Raw genomic sequence first — 18129 nt, forward strand, 5'->3', positions numbered from 1 at the left:
CTCCCGTGGCACCTCCCCGCTGCCCCCTGCGGCCGTTCCGCTTCCGTGCGGGGCCGGGGCCGGGATGGAGCGGGATCTGCTGCGGCAGGTGCTCAACTACCACGGCCCCGGGCTGCTGGCGCTGCTCCGGGCCGAGCAGCACGACAACCCCGACTTCCGAGGGCTGCTGCCGCCGCCGGGGACAGCCCCCGAGTCGCCCCGCGGGGGAGCGTCCCGCTTGCAGGCTGTGTGGTGAGGGGCTGGGGGGTCCTGGGGGAGTCCTAAGGGGACTCCAGAGGGTCCCCAGGGGGTCCCGGGGCCGTCCCCAGCGCCCTCAGCGCCTTGTCGTTCCCCGCAGGGGCGAGGTGACGGGCCTGGAGGCCGACATCCAGCGCTTCATCGCGCAGAAGGCCGACCTGCTGTTCGCGCAGTCCTGGCAGCCCAACGGCCCCATCGCCGAAAACATCGAGGAAGATGATGGTGAGGGACGGGGCTTGGGTGTTCTCTGGTGTGCCTTCTGGGCCAAGCCTGAACTCATTTTTGCTGTAAACGCACCGTATTTTAAAGTCGCTGTTTGGCTTTTTACTGTTGTCGTCAATTATTTTGTGTTCTCGGGTTACAGCTCGGTCGTTTTGTGACTGATCGTCTCGTGTGTTGCAGAGTGTTACGCTGTCATGCCTCCGCTGGAGCAGTTCATGGAGGTTCCCGGGGAGCTCCGGAGAGAATTATTTTTTCGAGACATTGAACGCGGCGACGTTGTGATTGGGAGGATTACTTCCATTCGTGAATTTGGCTTTTTCATGGTGTTAATGTGTCTGGGAAGTGGTTTGATACGGCAGATTGCAGACTTAGAAATCACTGTAAGATGTGGCTTCAGTTACTCTTTTACTCTTATGGGTATGGGGTTGTGTTTTACATTTCGTAACCGAGCGCTAGGAGTAAAGGTAAGCTGAGCTTTAAGATAGTGAATGCTAACAGACATTAAGGACAACTTGTGATGCTTTGCTCGGTCAGCAAGCGCTTTCGTTATGTCCCATACTCCAAATGTATTTCTTGGGAGTTGGAAAGTTCGTCATTTATGGATGCATAGATTTTGATTTGAACCAGGCCATATATTTAATTTGACATACGTTAAAGATTAATTTAATCTTAATTTTGGGGAAGGAACAAAAAAATCTTTGTTTAAACTCTTTCAACTAATTATCTATTAAGCATGAGGAAAACTGGGCTAGTCTGTTGGCTCCAGTGTTGTTATTATATGCTTTACTTCAGAGGAAAAAGTGTTTCTATATTTAAAAACATCTGTATATGTGTATTATAACAACCTTTCAACATGTAAAGTTGTGCGGGTGAGATTGTGGGTTGATGGTGAAAACATGGAAAGTTAGTGATGCCAGCTGCTTGCTTCTCTTCACACGATCCTTCCTTGGCTCTCTTGCAGGCTCTTTGTCCATTGCGAGATGTGCCTCCTCAAAGCAACCACGGAGATCCTTTATCGTATTATCAAGCTGGAGATCTTATTCGAGGCAAGTAGCCACAGACATTGCCAGGAATTTGTCTCATTTTTGAGAAGCTTCTACCATTTTGTCTTAACTTCTATTGTTTCTGTAGCTGCAGTCAAGGATGTTGATCGTTACCATGAGAAGATCACGGTATCGCTCTACAGCTCAGCTCTTCCACCAAGTCTCTCTAGTATAACGCTAGGAGTAATCACCTCTGATGACTTGCCTCTACATTATAAGTAAGCACATGCTATTCAGTTATACTAATTAGATATATTCACTGTGTCTGAAGTGTCTTTGATAGGCTGTCCTTTAAAGTTGTCAGGGTTGTTTCTGATTTAATTAGGTAACTACATACATTTTATTGTTACTTGCTATCACGTACTTTTTTCTAGATGTGTTGGGTGTGCTTGGTTTTTAAAAATCTGTTTCAAAACTTAAGAAAAGTAAAAAGCACAATGAGGTTGTGTTCTCTAAATGTAAAACTTGAGGTATCTGTCATTATGGGACTGGGTTAGCAACGATAAACAGTAAGCTTAAATGAATAAGTAAATAAAAAGACTTGAGAGACTGACGTATTAAATACTTAAGATTTCCCTTAGTAGAAAGAAGGACACAGCTGTCTGCAATTTTTGAAGGCTTTCGTATGTCCTAGAGATGCCTAGGCTGGTGCCAGAATAGGCTTCAAAAGCTGTCTTAGGCTGAAGGAAATAAGCATTGCTTAAATAGTGTGAAAATTTATGCTAATGAAAAGGACTAAATGTAAATATAGAATTGAGTGTAGTGTCCATGAGGTTTTATGTACATTGGTGCTTTCTTCAAGGCGAAGCATAGAAGTTGCTAATTCAGCAGAGACATTTGAAGAGGTTTTGCATCGTTCCCGAGGATTTGATAATCCATCGTTAATTGAATATTTAACAGAAAAACTAGGAATAAGTGAATCAAATCCACCGTCTTTGATGAGAAGTCTTCAAATGTGAGTCATTTTTACATTATTCCTTTCCTATGGCTTTGTGAAGGTTATTCTAATCCATTGAAATAGGTTTGTGAGTGAAAGTCCTGAACTACTTGATGCTTTTGTGAAATTTCAACTTGCAAGATTGCAGCTATTGTGTCCCTAATGTTTTTAAAAGCATACACCTCTGGAATAAGAAATTAACATTCTATTTGTTCAAGTAAATAAGATACCTTATTAAACTGCACGTCTAATGCCAAGATTTTGTGAAGTTATTATTTAGATCTTGTCGACATCTTTGGATTGAAAAGCAGGATGCTTAAGCTTTAATATGGCAGAAAACATAAGTTTATTCACAATGTTTATTGGAGTAATAGATCTGTCCTTTAAGTTAAATGTTTATGCTATATATATATATATACGTTTAGTGCTCATATATATGCAATGATTATTGTGGTCTTCCATATATTATGCCCCGAAGCAGGTGTGAATATGCTGTATTTTTGTTAAATGTGCTGCAGCCATGCTGGTTCAGTTTGGCTCTTTAGAACAGGCTGGGAAAATCTGGTGTCAGAAATGTGAAAGAGCATGCCCAATTGTGGGAGAGTGGTAATGCATTCAATAAATAATCTTTCAGCTTATTTCAAATGCATTACATATTGTAAGATTAATTTTGTACGTTTGTAAGTCAACTCGAGGTGGTTTTTTTGTTTGTTTGTTTTAAAGGAAAAATATTGATGAAGAAGATTTTGCCCCTGCATTGAGGAAAAAGCAGTCTGCAGCTTGGGCCTTAAAATGGTACGTAGAGTGTTATTTTCTTGTAAAGAGTTTATTGTAATGTTAGAGTAGGCTATGGCTTACATTTCTTGAAAGAAAATAGACTTACCATATGTTCCACAGCGCACATCTGCTGCAATGTAACCAAGAGGGCCTGCTCGGAAGCAGAATGTCCACATCACGTTAATTTGAAATGTTAGCCTTAAGTACGCTATAAGAAGATAAAGTTCTGTTATTGCTTGTTTGGAACTCTAATTTGTGAGTTCCTGAGAGAACACAATCTGTAGACTAACCATACACAGTATTTTTTAAACTATTTTTTTCCAGTGTGAAGGCTGGGGTTGATTATTTTAAGGATGGGCGCCACGTGGAAGCCATGAATGAGTACAACAAGGCTTTGGAAATAGATCCACAGAATGTTGAAGCTTTGGTAGCCCGTGGAGCTCTGTAAGTCTGCTTGTTTCATTGTAGGTCTGCGGGTTTCTTACTTTGTGAAAGACGACCATCATTAAAATCTGTGCAACATGTGTTATTCTAGGTATGCAACAAAAGGAAGTCTGAACAAAGCCATAAGTGATTTTGAAATTGCGTTAGAAAACTGTCCTACCCACAGGAATGCAAGAAAATACCTTTGTCAGACACTTGTGGAAAGAGGCGGGCAGTAAGTGTTGGGGTTGTGTTTTTGCTTGGCTGTTAACGCTTTTTCTTACATTCTTTAATACGATCCGACTTAGGGCACAGATTGCCATCTGGCCTTCCTGGTGTGTGTGTGTTGGAAATACTCCTGCTTGTGCAGATGGTTTACACTTTCTACTCTGTTCTAGTTAAAATCCTCACAAGATAGTTAAGATTTGATATCCTTTCCCTTGGTAGGTTACCAGGTTTGTGTGAAGTTTTGTGAAATGTCTGAAGATGTTCCTATATGTATAGGAATATATATATGTATTGTATACCTCAAGAAAGTGTTTGTTACAAAATCGCATTCTGTCACTTGTGTCCTGTTAAATATTTGTTAGGCATGTAACACAAAATTTAGCTTCTGAATTTTCAGGGAATAGATTTCTTAAGACCTGTGTAAATAAGATACATAGTATATTTGAAACTGGAATTGAAATTCTACAGAATATTATTTCTAATGATGAGTAGGAGACAAAAATGTTTCTATTGCTGTTTCATTTCTGTACTGAGATAGGCTGGGATGATAGGGTCTTGGAGGGATGCAGTGGCAGCGTCCTAGTGCAAGTAAGATTGTCCTAAAAAGAAACTCAAGTTCTGTGGTTTAACTGTATATAAATTTTAATTTGAATGTTAGGTTGGAAGAGGAAGACAAACTACTGAATGCTGAGAGTTACTACAAAAAAGCCCTAAGCGTGGATGAGACTTTTCAGGAAGCAGAAGAGGCCTTAACGAAACTCCGTAAGCATATGCAGGTGATTCTTTACTTTCTCTTCATATTAATTCTGTCAGAATTAATTACAATAAATAACAAAAATCCTATTAAATCTTTTGAACAGAGGGGCTTGAAGTTGGTCATTTGTCTTACTCTCTGCTTCCCTTCTCCACAATAAATCTTTTATAGTGAGCATTATGGCTGTACCTACCAGAAGAAAGGTACCTCTTGATGACTCCGCTGTTTTAAGCAGGACAGTAAAGAAATGCCTAACAATGGAGATGAGGAAAGAGGATAAAACCACTAGCCTTAGCTAAAGCATGGAGGAGAATATTCCATCACAGAAGCATGATTATTAATGTTAAATATTTTGTGAATAGAAACATGAAAAGTACAAAACCCTTAGGCAAGTCAAAAAGCATTGTGTGCCCTCATACCAGCAGGATGCTTTGCGTTTGCGAAAAGATAGAGTAACACCTGCCCAAGCTAATTCACAGGAAGATTGCACGAGGGGAAACGAGTAGGTGATTTAAAGGAATACAGCAGGGCTGGAGAGCAGACAGACAGTTTTGAATATCTTAGCTTTCTTTTCTGGTGTCTTTTTTCTTTCTTCCCTTGCACACAGCATGTTTCCCAGGTGAGCCCTGGTGAGTGTCTGTGCTAATCTGTGTTGTCCTTTTTTTCCTTTTTCCTTTTGTTTACCTCCTTTACTTGTATTGTCTTGCAGAGAGGATCAGCTTAAGGTATAGCAATGAGGAACAGGCTTGTTGTGTTCTGTGCTTCTGCATATAAGGAAGTAAAGAGACTGAGGTAGATGCCTTACCTGACGCTTCTTCAGTTGGTGGAGCCATAATGCTGACAGATCGTGTTGAAAGAAGGGAAAGAGGAGCTATGACAAGCTTTTTGATAAAAACTGACTGCATTACAGATAAACTGTTGTATGGTATTTGAGCACTATCCACATTCGGTTGCTTTAGAAAGATCTTGAAGTCTTTTCTAAAACGATGAACATTTTACCCTCCTTCAGAATTTTTCTGATATTCTCATTGATGAAGCAGATAAACAAGATGCTAGCTTTTGGTTGTTGGTTTGCATAGCCTTTTGTTCAATTAAGGATTTTCTTTAATTTATTTGTTATGGCAACTGATAAGTTGTGAAAACTATCATCTGGCTTTCTGCTTATTCTGATTAGAGCTACTACTTAGGACCATAGATCGCAGAAGTCTGATCTTTAAGAGACCTTAATAGTGTGTCTTTGAGGATTGGTCAGCTGATAATCAGACACTGTTGCATTTCGATGTATTTTAATATGTACGTCTGATACTGTCACAGTTGTGCTAGAATGGCTGAAACAACACAAAAGTGAGTTTTCCTGTAATACTGATTATGTGTTCTTCTTCGATGCATTTTCTTCTGAATTGGACCGTTGCTGCTGTATCTGACATCTGGTGCTGCTCATCACCAACAAACCCTTGGAACATGATTTCTTACGTAAACTATGCGTCAAACTGGTTTGTGAAATTGTTACAAAATGGTTTGTATGCAAACATGGGCAACTTGAACACATTTTACAATGGATTCTGCCATATTTTACTTGTAAACTACAATAACAATACTTTGCCTCAAATCTTTTTTCCTTTCCTCCCCTCTTTTCCCCATATTGCTAACATTGTGGTTTTCCTGCATACACTATCTATACCTTTTGGGGTATGTGCTTCACGGTGTGCTGGATCACGGGTACCACTGCAATGGCTGGCCAAATATATTTTTAATGGATAAAAACTGCAATATGGTCATTAACATAAACCTGATTATTACAACGGCCAATGCCAAACTTCTGAACAATATTAATTCTTGATCTGGGAATCCTGGTAAAAACATCCTTGCTGTAATTATACATTTGAATGGGGCTGGGGACATGGGAAAAATACCTGTGTTAACACTTTCAATACGTTTTTTTTTAATGATGTTTGGGTTCAAAAAAGAAATCTTTGGAAATGAGGGAGAAGCAAGCTGCAAAAGAAGAGAGACAGAAAGAAAAGAGAATAGAAACAAGTGCAGAAAAATTGCGTAAGCTTTTAAAAGAAGAAAAAAGGTAACCTTGTTGTATTCGGTATACTGATTCTTGAGCCTATTAAGCCAGCATGTGAGCTTTTTTCATTAATAAAAAAAAAAGCACAGCAAACCAGTAAGTTATGAGCTGTTAAGGGGCCCATTTTAAGTACTAGAATTTCTGGTAGTTAAAGCACAAGTCAGGTAGCAGGTACTGACAAAGGATGGTGCATAAAGATAAAGCAACACAGTTCCATGGTTGTGTCCCAGTGACTTTCTTTTAACCTAGGCTGATGGTAAAATAAGCTCTAACGTTAGCTGTTACTAGATTTTGCTATTAAGTCCTTATCTGCAATCCTAACTGTGTTATTGTCCCTGCATTAACCACTGAAACGGCCTTAAGATACATTGTTCAGTGGATTTCTTAGTTAAGAAAGGATATTTGAAATTGTCTTGCCAGGTCAGGCCCAATTTCCATTTCTACTTTCCGGTCCAATCTCAGCCATACTATGGGGAGTACTGATTTACTTTCTACTTTTTTTTCCTGATTCTAAAGATTATCTCACAGGTTAATTACATTTTCAGGTTGAAGAAGAAAAGGAAAAGATCAACTTCCTCCTCTTCCTCCTCCTCTTCGTCCTCAAGTGACTCTTCATCAGACGTATCAATTTCTTCTTCCTCTTCTTCCTCTGATCACAAGAAACACAAGAAAAAACATCGGCGTAGATCAGAGTCTTCCCGTAGTTCCAAAAAACGCTCCTCTAGAGCTTCACATTACAAAGATCAGGTTAAGAAAGAGGAGTGGTATTCACCTCCGGCTGATACCTCTGCCTCTTTCCTGAACCAAAGTTTTGAAATGGAAAAACTGCTGGAAAGGCAGGACAGCTTAGCGTGTCCAAAAACAGAGGTAAGAGAGAAAGACAGACACTGTTCTCTGTCGAGGACTTCAGGTGATGATGAAGACACTTTTGGAGGTAGGTCTGAAGATTCGAGAGATTCTTACAGTAGTTCTAGAACTCAGGCAAGTAGTAGCAAAAGTGAAAAATATCATAAAACGGACAGATTTTTCTCCAGTAGGAGGGGATATTCAGGTTCGTATTATAAGTCAGATGACAAAATGAGGATGCATTACTTTAGGAAATCAGAAAGGGACATAGAGGGGAGAAGAGAACAGTTTAAAAAGCATGGCTCAGATCAAGACAGGTATTACATGTCTCCATCAGGGTCCGACTATTCTGGCAAGTCAGTGGGAAAGTACAGATCATATTCTAGCACTCATTTTCATGAAGGTGATAAAAGTTATAGTAGTGATAGGCATGCATTAAGTCAGCATAGAAGTGAAAGTGGGTATAAGAGTAGGGAAAGGTGTCATGAGGAGTCTAATAAAACAGAGGAACCTGACAAGGAAACTTTAAATGGTGCAGAACAAACAGAAAGTGGCATTAAAAGAAACCTGCCCCAGAACTTAGTTAACATATTCAATCAAATTGCTGAATTTGAGAGGGAAAAAGGAAGTAAGCAGAAGAAACAAAGTACATAAAATGATTTTCTGCTGGATGTAGTTAAAAATTAATTTATATCTATATTTCTCTTGAAGAAAAACAAATGCTCTTGAAATGCATATGAAAAGTGACAAGCAGAATTTGTTATGTCTTGCAGAATGTCAGGCTTCTTAAGGTAAAGATTTTATGGTAGAAAGACATGCAAGGATATCTTACATAAAGTATCAGTTATTATTTAAAATCAAGGTTTCCTGTGCTCTTAACTTAGGATGTTCTGTACAATACTTTTTGTGTAATGGGGTGAAACTGTTTGATTGTCTTGGACTGTAGTTGTGTAACTTACATCAAATATGCACTTTAAAGCAAGCGTTTTTCTTTTTTGTTGTTTTTTGTTTGTTTGTTTGTTTTCTCCCTTCTTCCCCTGGGGTACTATTGACTGTTAGCTATTTTTGTATCAAACTTCAACTTCCAGGTATTAAAGGGGCATAAGTAAATGACACACATATTCCTTCAATGTATATAGCTCATTTCATCATTAAATTTTCTTAAATTTGTGTCTTGGTTTTGTTTATTCACTGGGATGTTTGATACTGGCGCACTGGTTATATATGCTGCTTAAGTGAACTGAACCCCCCATCATCTGTGAGAAAGCACATATATAATGTTATTTAAGCACATCAAACACATTCTCTGTTGTTAAAAAACAAAACTAACAAAACCCCTGAAATAATAGCTAATGTCTGGCTGACTGTACAATACCAATCTCCAAGTTTTCAGAGTAATTCCTAATATGTCAGTTGCCAAAAAGACATTGTGTAATTTTGCAAAGTAGTACAGTTTTATTGACTTTAATTTTATATTGTCATCATCTTTTGATTAAGATATGATCTGAAATGACTATTTGTTTAAAAGTCAAGATTGACATGGAAACAAAACTTTGAGGAAAAAAAAAAATCTACCCAGGTTTTTGCAAGTGCTCCATATTGTTGTTAAGGATGGAAAATACTTAAATGAAAAACTAAGATCTTTGTTACATGGGTTAATCTTGTTGCTTCTTTTACATCATCACTGCCCCTACTCTAGTTTTTGCAAGTACAGAATAAGCATGCTGTAGTCAGCTGACTACTTGGGAGAACCTTACCTGTTTAAGCTTTGAGGCAGCAGTAATTTTACGGAAATTAGGGGTAGTTAACTACGTCAAAGCCACTATCATTAAGAATGCAAATGAAGGGTTTCTGAAGGGTTTTGCAGATCTTTTGCTGTTGGATAACAAAAGAATAAAGTAGTTTAAAGATTAATTTATTATGTAAAACATATGCTTAAAATTTCTCTTAAATAATATATTGCATACTTTTGATGGAAGTTAAAACATATGTTTCAGATAGAAGTGCTATGATTGCTGGTAGATATGTATAAATTAAGCTACAACTTAACCAATTTAGAAGCTTTAAATAGTGTAAGGCCTTCACCGTCACCTTCCGAAGATTACTTAGGACTTCTTTCACGGTTGTAACTGTCAGAGTTGCTAGTTCTACTGGATGGCTGTGAACTGGCAGCAGCTGCTTCTGCAGGAGTGTCGACAGATAAGCTCAGGTCTATCACTTTGAGCAATGAAGTCTGACTAGAGCCAGAACTTGTGCTTCTGGAGGATCTAAAAGACAAAAATTTATTCATCAGTATACAGAAACACTGTTTTTAAAAAGAGGGTGGAGCTTCTAAATGGTGGCTTAACAGAAAGCCAGCCAGCACCAGTGTTTGTTCTAGGCAAATCCACTACAAAAATCTTTGTAGCTGTTGCCATGGTTTAAGTAACCTGGGGTAATGTTGTTAGATCACAGCTGATTCAGTATGTTTCAAGCAGTACTGCTAGTCAAATGTATGATGAACAGAGGGAAAAGGTATCAATAAAGTAGTGTATAGATAATATATATCTTGCCTAATGAAATAGGAAATGGCGTTCACAAAATCAAGTGCAAAGTTCGGCTGGAGATCAAACTTGTGCTTTCGTAATGTAAAACCCTTTTTAAATGAGAGGACAGTATACTTCTTTTGCAGTTACTGTTTTATTTTGAACTGTGATGGATACCGAAGTAAACTTAATTGTGTGCTAACAAAACAAAAAATAACTAGTAAACTTAAAGGAGGGAGAGTATAAGTAGACACATTTTAATAGAGTGTTCAGTATGCAGTGACAAGATTGAGAAAACCTGCAAGGGTGAGGAATGCTATCATGTAGGGAATAGTTTTGTTGGTCTAAGCTTTAAATTAAAAACAAAACCAAATGGCTACTGGTGTTGTGTCCATCCCTCCACCCCCACAAAACAAACAAACAAAGACACTGCTGGCACTTACCTGCTAGAAGTTAGTGAGCTTTGTAGGCTTTGCGTGGACGGTGATCGGGAACTTTGACTACCACCAACAGAAGCAATTGTAGGCAGCTCTAAATTGAACTAGAAAATTTGAGGGGAAAAAAAGTTTTAAATGGTTGTGTGATGGCCTGGGCATATCAGGAAACTATAATCCTTTGTATCTGAAGTTATGTTGAAAGCAGATGAGCACTTTTTTGCTGTTTTCCCATAAGTATACTTTATTGTTGAATTAAGGACATGCCCTTAAAAGGCACTTCAGTAGACTTTAGCTATCAGTCAAAATTTTGGAAGCAGTTAACCAGAAAGCTCACCTGGTGAAAGTACTTTTGAAAGGATGTAGTTAAATCAGGATTTGCTTCTAGAATATCCGCTAACACTTTGTTGATGGTTTTGTTGAAGTTTTTCAAAGCACGAAGATCAATGTCTCTTTCTTCTTGTGTTTCTGTTTTAGTTTTCTTTAGAGATTGAATTTCTCTGGATAGCCTGGAACACTTTTAACATACATAAGTTTAAAACATGCTATTATGAAAATGCAGCACTCTTAAAGAAACCTGCTGAGTTTAAATGTTGTGGTTTTAACCATACTGCTGTTTATCACTATAAAGTTAGAAGTCACCAGTAATCGACATACAGACCTGTTTTAAAACCCTTTCTAGTTTTGGCTTCTGTTCTTCTATGTCTTTGTTCAGCTGCAATATAACGGCTTGTTTTTCCTTCTTTTGCTCTTGGAGTAAGGCCTCCTGCTTCAGGAGTATATCCAAATTTTTTTCCATGCTCTGCAAATTCATTTGAGTAATTGTTTTTAATTTATAAAATAGTTCTGATGTCATTCAGTTTTTATATTACTTAGGAGCAATAACAGATCCTCTTGACAATTTGTTTATAAATGTTGCTCAAGCAGGTAGTACTAATGATAACACAACTATGCCTGTCAGACTGTTCAGTGGATAAATACGTGGACAAAGAGCACTAAGCTATTTCAGTATATTAACACAGACTTTAAAAGTACTAATGATGAAATTACAGATGGGTGGTTTTGGATGTAGCTGTGAGTTGTGTCTACAAAGGATTTATGTGGCATAGTACTGAACATTGCAGTGCTTAACTTTCCAGTACAACCTGTCCTAAGAAAAATAACAATCATTTGTTTCTTCTGAGAAGATTGAATACTTTTGACTAGTGTGAATAAAATCAGCTCTATAAGGATGGCTCTTTTTTTTAAATAAATAAAAGGGTAGGAAAGGGGATGTTTTAACACCTCATTATACCCTAGGGCTTAGTCCCTGCTGAGGATAGGCGTCCCTCTTCTTCAGTCTTGGGGATGTTATTTCTTAAATAAGGTCTATGTCCTGTGGTAGAATGACCAAAAAGAGTGCTTGCTGACCTGTATCTAGCAATTCACGGCCTAGAATAACCACGTGGGATATATGTTAAAGTTAAGTGTTGTTATTTCGTAAGCACCAAGTGTGCTTTTTGATTGCAAGGGGAGCCAAGAACAAGTCCCTGATGTGGAGACTGAACGCAGGTTATCCTTTCCCCACATTTAGTGCTCAACCTGCTTGCTTTCTCTTTTCTCTTTTTTGTTAAACTACATGTATAATACTGTGTACACAAACTGCAACATCCTTAGTACTAAATATAAAAAAAAATGCTAGGGAAGAGCGTATGTGTGGATTTTAAATTATGTTGTACTGGACAGGATGATTCAGTACACTACATGAAAATACAACTCCTTTCTTGGATGCCATCATGGAGCATCTGCCATTGTGAACCTGGGGTTTCAAAACTTCAAGGTGTACCTGACTAAAAAGCCTGGAGTTTCATTGTGACTTGAGGAAATTCAGATAATGATTATTAAAATGATTATTGAAAGGAGATGTAGAACCTTCTTAAAAAAAAAAATGTATCCATTAATACAACCTATATGATGTAAAAGAGAAGGGGCAAAATATTGTTCCAGAATGTTCTATGCTTTCAATGAGATGGTTTGTGTGGCAACATCCCGCAGCCTTGTCTAACTGGGACTTTTGCTTGTATTTTACCTGGAGGTTTTCCTGAAGTTCCTTGATCTGTCTTCGTTTATATCTGTATTTTTCATCAGCAGCCCTTTTCTCCTCTTCTAGTTTCAGTTTTTCTTCATACTCCTCACCTGTGATCCCAAACAAAGCGGCAGAGTTGACACTGAGCAAGTACTGTATACAACTCAATTTTCATTTTAAAAGAAGTTGCACTTTAAAGTAACTGCATCACAGAGTGTTACTATATTACTGTTACAGTATGTTCCAGATCACTGTGGAAAATTTAACTGGCTTCATGAAAGATAATGACTTTAAAGCCGGAGTTTCCAGAAGCCAAAAAAAACCACAGAAGTTGCCTCTGGCACTGTTTTCTAGCCTTACATTTATGTAATTGCTTGTGCTTTTTATAAGCTCAATGAAGTTTCACTGAAGGAGAGCAAGCAACAGATGAAGCTATTTTGCAGAATTTTGTGAGAGTTCCATCATCCAAACATTTATAGCTTGGTTGTCTAATTTTAAACTGCTGACACTACCAGAAAACAGTGCAATTTCTCTTGTTCTTCCTCATTACCTCCCCAGATGACAGGTTCCTACTTTTTCCCTCCTCTTCCATGCAAATATCAGGTATAACTGTGGCTAGTGTGTCAGCATCACTGGAATGCACGTAACTCTGGCTGTTAACATTGTTACTGGCTGTAACAGCTGCCACTGGAAGCAGCCTGCTTGCCCTGTGTTGTGACAGAGCTAGCTCAGTCTACACCAAAAGAAGCTGACCAGTGGTACAGCTTGTTCTGCTTCCAGAATTTGAATTAGTAGCAGTGTGAGATGCAGTACTGCAGATGAAGTAGCGCTTTTTGTACTGTGCAGTGTTATATACCAGTCCTGTATATTTCACTGGGCCTTCCTTTCCCAGTAATTTGTTTTGTGTCTGGCTGTGATTCATTATTTTGTGCCACTGAATTTCTCCACTGTATGCCAGAGCTATACCATCATTCGTAACTTGTACAGCAAACAGCAATTTACATTTTACATACTTGTCTCAGTGACTTCTTTGAAAGAGTTTCGGTAATTGCTGTTGCAGTTATTAAGTATGCGCAGAGTGTTTTCCAGAGCTACAATTTCATTTTCAGCTTTGCAGATCTTTGCATCTAAATCATCACCTTCACGTTGAAGGGCCTCCTTTTCCTGTGCAGCCTGAAAATAAAGCTGATACTTGAGGTGACTGAATACATACTAAAAACATTAGGACAATTATACATTAAAAATACATTCAAAATTTAGGGTTTAACATCTGCAGTAGATGTTGAGATTATTGATGTCATCAGGATTGGACTGAGATTTGTTTTACAAGGTAACTGGCAAGAGTAGTTGTTTACAATACTGGAATTCGGATGCACATAATGGGGCCCAATGTGATTCATCCCAGGGTACTGAAAGAGCGGGCTGATGTCACTGCGAGACATCTTCTCAATTATTTTTCAAGATTCTTGGGAATCTGAAGAAGTCCCAGTCAACTGGAAGCTGGCAAATGTCCTCGTTTTCAAGAAGGGTAAGAAAGAAGACCCTGTTAATTACAGGCTTATCGGTCTCACTCTGGTGCCTGGTAATATTATGGAGATTATTCAAATTAAGTTTGAAATTAAGTCTGCTGACATTAGGACTGACCACAGATTCATCTGAAACTGCTGTATGACTTAAATAATCAGCGTCAGAAAATGTAAAACAGACGAAGTTAAGCAGTAGTCAAGGAAGTTGTCTTAGTTATTTGAATGGAGCCCAGGGAAATCTGTAACTTAAATACTCAAATTATAATGAATTATAATGTTAATAAAATACCTTAATTACATAGTAGGTCTGGGTTTTCTCCTCTTCTCCTTCAGGTGGCATCATGACAACAGTAAGAACTTCATATCTGCATCTCAGTTTATCGATTTTACTTAGGCGATCTTGAAATTCAGCACTGATATATTTTGCGGAAAAATAAATAGCTTGAGAAGATGTTTGTCTAGTAGTTTTTTGGACAGTTCTTTCTATAGCAGTCTAAATTACTGGTGTTACTCCAGCAGTCTGTCCATCTATTAGATTGCAGGCAAGGCAGCAGTTATGCTGCTCCTAGCTTTTGATGCTTTCTATGTTCTCCTAGCCACAGGTTTTCTGGTTACCTACAGTTCTATTACACTTGTAAAATGAGACAAATTTATTTTCATATTCCAGATCAGCACATCATGAGAGGCTGCCCCACAGAACTCCCTGAATATATTTAAAGGTTTGGCATTTAAATCCTACAACTGTACAAGCTGCCCCCTGCTGTTGCTATCTTAATATTGCCACTACTAGATGAGCATAAGCAACAGCAGGCAACAACCCCAAATCGAATTACATGGAAGTATCAATTAACTGTGTAATTATCAAAGGACAAAAAACACAAAAAATCCAGTCTGCACTCTCAGTGAGCAGTTAGCTTTAGTCACACTAAATCACTCTAATTTCCGATTACGTGGGGTGTGGTTAGCAGAAGAGCAAATAAAAAGCCTGCCAGATTTCACCAGATCGGTTGTTGAGCATTGCTTTGGGGCTAGATAGAGGTATTGGTATTTCAGAGCTAAAGCCTGCCCCAAATACCTCCCAGCAATTATTACAGAAGGGAAAAGTGATCTTTATGTGGTTGTTTTATAAGAGGGCATCTCCCATATCATAATACATGGGCAAGAAATAAGACATACATACTTCAGCAGGTTTTCATTAATCTTCAGTAACAGAACAAACTGTAATTTCTTGTTCACCAGTAATAATGGACAGTAAAGACTGAGAAATTGCCTAGTGGTTAAAGCTGCAAGCTGGTTTTCAGAGAAAAGATTGCTCAGTAGCCTCAACTGTCTTACTCTATGACTTAGAAGATGTTCTTCACCCTCAATTCCTCTAAATGGTAAAACTGGGTAAATGCTTCTCTTTTTAAACAAGTTCCCATGTAAAGGTACTTGATAATTTTTTTCCTCTTTTTTTTTTTTAGCAACTGTTAATTTAATAACAAAAAACCTACAAGCTGTGTGGTTTTTTTTCTAAATTACATTGAAGATGAAAGAATTGGAGGATGATTTTTTTTATGATTTTTAGGGAAATATCTTACAGTATGTTTTAAGTTATATTGGTGACTTTGAGTTGCTGCAACAGAGATTTTTAAAATAAAGAATAATTACCTTATGCGTTGTCGTTCCTGATCCACAAGTCTGATCTGGGAATCCAGCATTGCCTTATGAACCTTAATTTCCTCAGTTCTCTCTGCTATGGCTTTGTTTATCTCCAATTTTTGTTTTTCCAGTGTTAGAACTTTCTCTGTCTTATTACACAGGGTGTCTTGAAGACGTTTCAATTCTAGTTTTAGGAGGTTATCTTCAATCATCATCTCCTAACAAATACCAAAAAGGTCTCAAAATAAGAAAGCATCACTTTTAATTAAGGTATAAGAGTTACGAAGGAGTATTTTTTTTTTAATATATTAAGCTTCTATTGTGTTATCGTTTATATATACAACTGTAAGAGTCATTTTGCTCTGTATTTAAGAGGTTCTTAGTTTCTTATTTGCTAACAGTTTGCATGGTTAGTGCATATGGGTAAATAGCTTCCTGAATGGTTTTATTCAAATTCAGACTGAGTTGTGGGTTGTTAGACTTTTCCATCTACAACTTTCAGTTTAGCATTATGAATGGAAGAACATAACAGATGGTTGTTTTTTTAAAAAACAACAACAAAAAAAAACACACAGTGTTATAAAAATTGCTAAGTGATACTGTACCTGCTTAATGGCTTTAGCTTTTTTTAATTCTTGATCTGATTTCTCATTGAAAAGATTTAGTTCATTTATCTTGATCATCAGACCATTTGCTTCTTCTCCAGTCTTTTCCATTGCTCTCTTGATGAGCTGGACATCACTCTGTTTGCAAGTATAATTTAATTTCATTAAATTATATGAATATATATGAAATATATAATTTATTTCATTAAATGGTCACACCAAAACCTACCAGTTAATTTTTGTTTATGTATACACACACACACACACGTACTATTTTTTTTGTTTAAGTGCTAGGAGCAGGAATCACCATCTTTTGTCCATATTCTGTTGTGCAAGCAGTGCCAAGAGCACTGCAGTCCTGGCGCAGAGTGCTGTTGCAATATTCATGTCATTGCTTGTTTTATTTGGAGTCCAGTCATTGTTATTTTTTCAATATAGATCTTTCAGCCAATAAAGCAATACTAATATACTCATGTATTTTGGTCTATATAAAAAAAACACTTGGCATGTCTGACCAGGACTTTGATACTCTTAGTTCATCTTGATAAAACCACCTAACTTTGGTAATACTCCAGCCTGGGAACATCATTTCTAGCTATTATACAGTCAATCTGAAGTTCTAAGGAAGTTACCTGAAGTTTCTTATGCTGTGCATGTAAAACATCACATGTGTTTTTCTTTTCTTCTAAGGTTTTCTTAAGTTCAGCAATTTTTGCTTCCAAAACTTGTTTTTCTTCTGTATTCACCTCCCCTTCTAACCGTGACAGCCGTCTCTGTACTTGCTGAATGTAAAAATCCTGTTAAAATAATTTTAGGAGAATTAATAGTCTGAGATAAGCAATTACAGCCTTCCTATAAAGCTAGAATGCTAGATCTAAATGTTGCTTTAGGATAGTCACCTAATTAAGCCATTGTTTTATAATAATTTATAGCTTATAGGCCTCATAAATGTGAAACCTTAGCAAAATATTCTTAGATGACTGATGGGCAAAGATGGTTCAGAAGTAATCTTCTAGAATAACAAAGCACACTCAGCACAGTCTGCTCTAAGGGAGGCTTACAGTAAAGTTGTCATTTTGCTGTTACTAGTGGATGCCAATATAAAAGAACAAATTTTCAAAGTGGTGCATAGGAAATTTGCACAAAATCCAATTAGTAAATAAAAGGATTTTGGCATGTACCTCTTGTATTGCTTTAAAAATTTACCCCGAGGTGTCTGCAGTTCACAGGGATCAAAGTAAAGAATTGATTTGAGAAATTAGTGGGTAAAGCAACACATACAAAAAATAATGAAACACACATGCACATAATATAGGTGAAACATAGCAAGTATCAGTTATTTCAGTTTTATTAATACAACTAGAGACAAATGCATACTTCAGATTAATACTGCCTAGCATTTTGGAAACTAAGATACTGGCAAAGATTATGGAACTTGAGCAGTTTACTCTGATTAAACCCAAGGAACAATCATAATATTAAAGGATATTCATATTTTACCTGGTTATACATTAATTCCTGTTGTTTTAATGCATCTGCATCAAGTCTGTGCAGACGACTATTAAGATTTTTAAGTGATGTTCGACATCCCTCAATTTCTGCCAGAACACACGTCTCCTTGTCCTTCTGCACCTTTAACTCCTGAGTTTTCTTGAAAAATTGTTCTTTTAGCTTGTTCAGTTCAGTTTCTTTTTCCTGATGACAAATTAATTGTTAAGTACATAAGTAAGTTGTGATGATTTATTGATCACATACAGGAAGATAAAAAAATTCAATACTATATTAATAGGAA

General features: G+C 37.5%; 2 protein-coding genes across 4 annotated transcripts in view; one reads left to right on the top strand and one right to left on the bottom strand.

Moving 5' to 3' along the window:
* Window positions 1–8711, top strand: TTC14 (tetratricopeptide repeat domain 14). The gene is made up of 12 exons (XM_027464513.3): window positions 1–231; window positions 338–459; window positions 640–839; window positions 1421–1505; window positions 1591–1720; window positions 2305–2457; window positions 3163–3234; window positions 3541–3660; window positions 3752–3874; window positions 4526–4643; window positions 6589–6698; window positions 7241–8711. The coding sequence occupies exons 1-12, from the start codon at window positions 65–67 to the stop codon at window positions 8193–8195; spliced, it is 2355 nt and encodes a 784-aa protein (XP_027320314.1). The 5' UTR covers window positions 1–64; the 3' UTR covers window positions 8196–8711.
* The window catches only part of CCDC39 (coiled-coil domain 39 molecular ruler complex subunit), a 23850-nt gene continuing 11011 nt past the window's right edge, over window positions 5291–18129 (bottom strand). For 2 of the 3 annotated variants that reach the window (XM_072042567.1, XM_072042566.1), the window contains exons 10-20: window positions 17838–18032; window positions 16970–17134; window positions 16338–16475; window positions 15742–15950; window positions 14381–14504; window positions 13579–13750; window positions 12569–12675; window positions 11162–11302; window positions 10838–11017; window positions 10510–10607; window positions 5291–9808 (exon numbers count right to left, since the gene is read on the bottom strand). In XM_072042567.1, coding sequence (XP_071898668.1) covers window positions 9643–9808; window positions 10510–10607; window positions 10838–11017; window positions 11162–11302; window positions 12569–12675; window positions 13579–13750; window positions 14381–14504; window positions 15742–15950; window positions 16338–16475; window positions 16970–17134; window positions 17838–18032 — 1695 coding nt within the window. In that variant the 3' untranslated portion in view covers window positions 5291–9642. The remainder of the gene's footprint in view (window positions 9809–10509; window positions 10608–10837; window positions 11018–11161; window positions 11303–12568; window positions 12676–13578; window positions 13751–14380; window positions 14505–15741; window positions 15951–16337; window positions 16476–16969; window positions 17135–17837; window positions 18033–18129) is intronic. The other variant, XM_027464510.3, reaches the window with a different exon arrangement.

Source organism: Anas platyrhynchos, chromosome 9 (assembly GCF_047663525.1).
Source record: "Anas platyrhynchos isolate ZD024472 breed Pekin duck chromosome 9, IASCAAS_PekinDuck_T2T, whole genome shotgun sequence".
Classification (NCBI taxonomy): domain Eukaryota; kingdom Metazoa; phylum Chordata; class Aves; order Anseriformes; family Anatidae; genus Anas; species Anas platyrhynchos.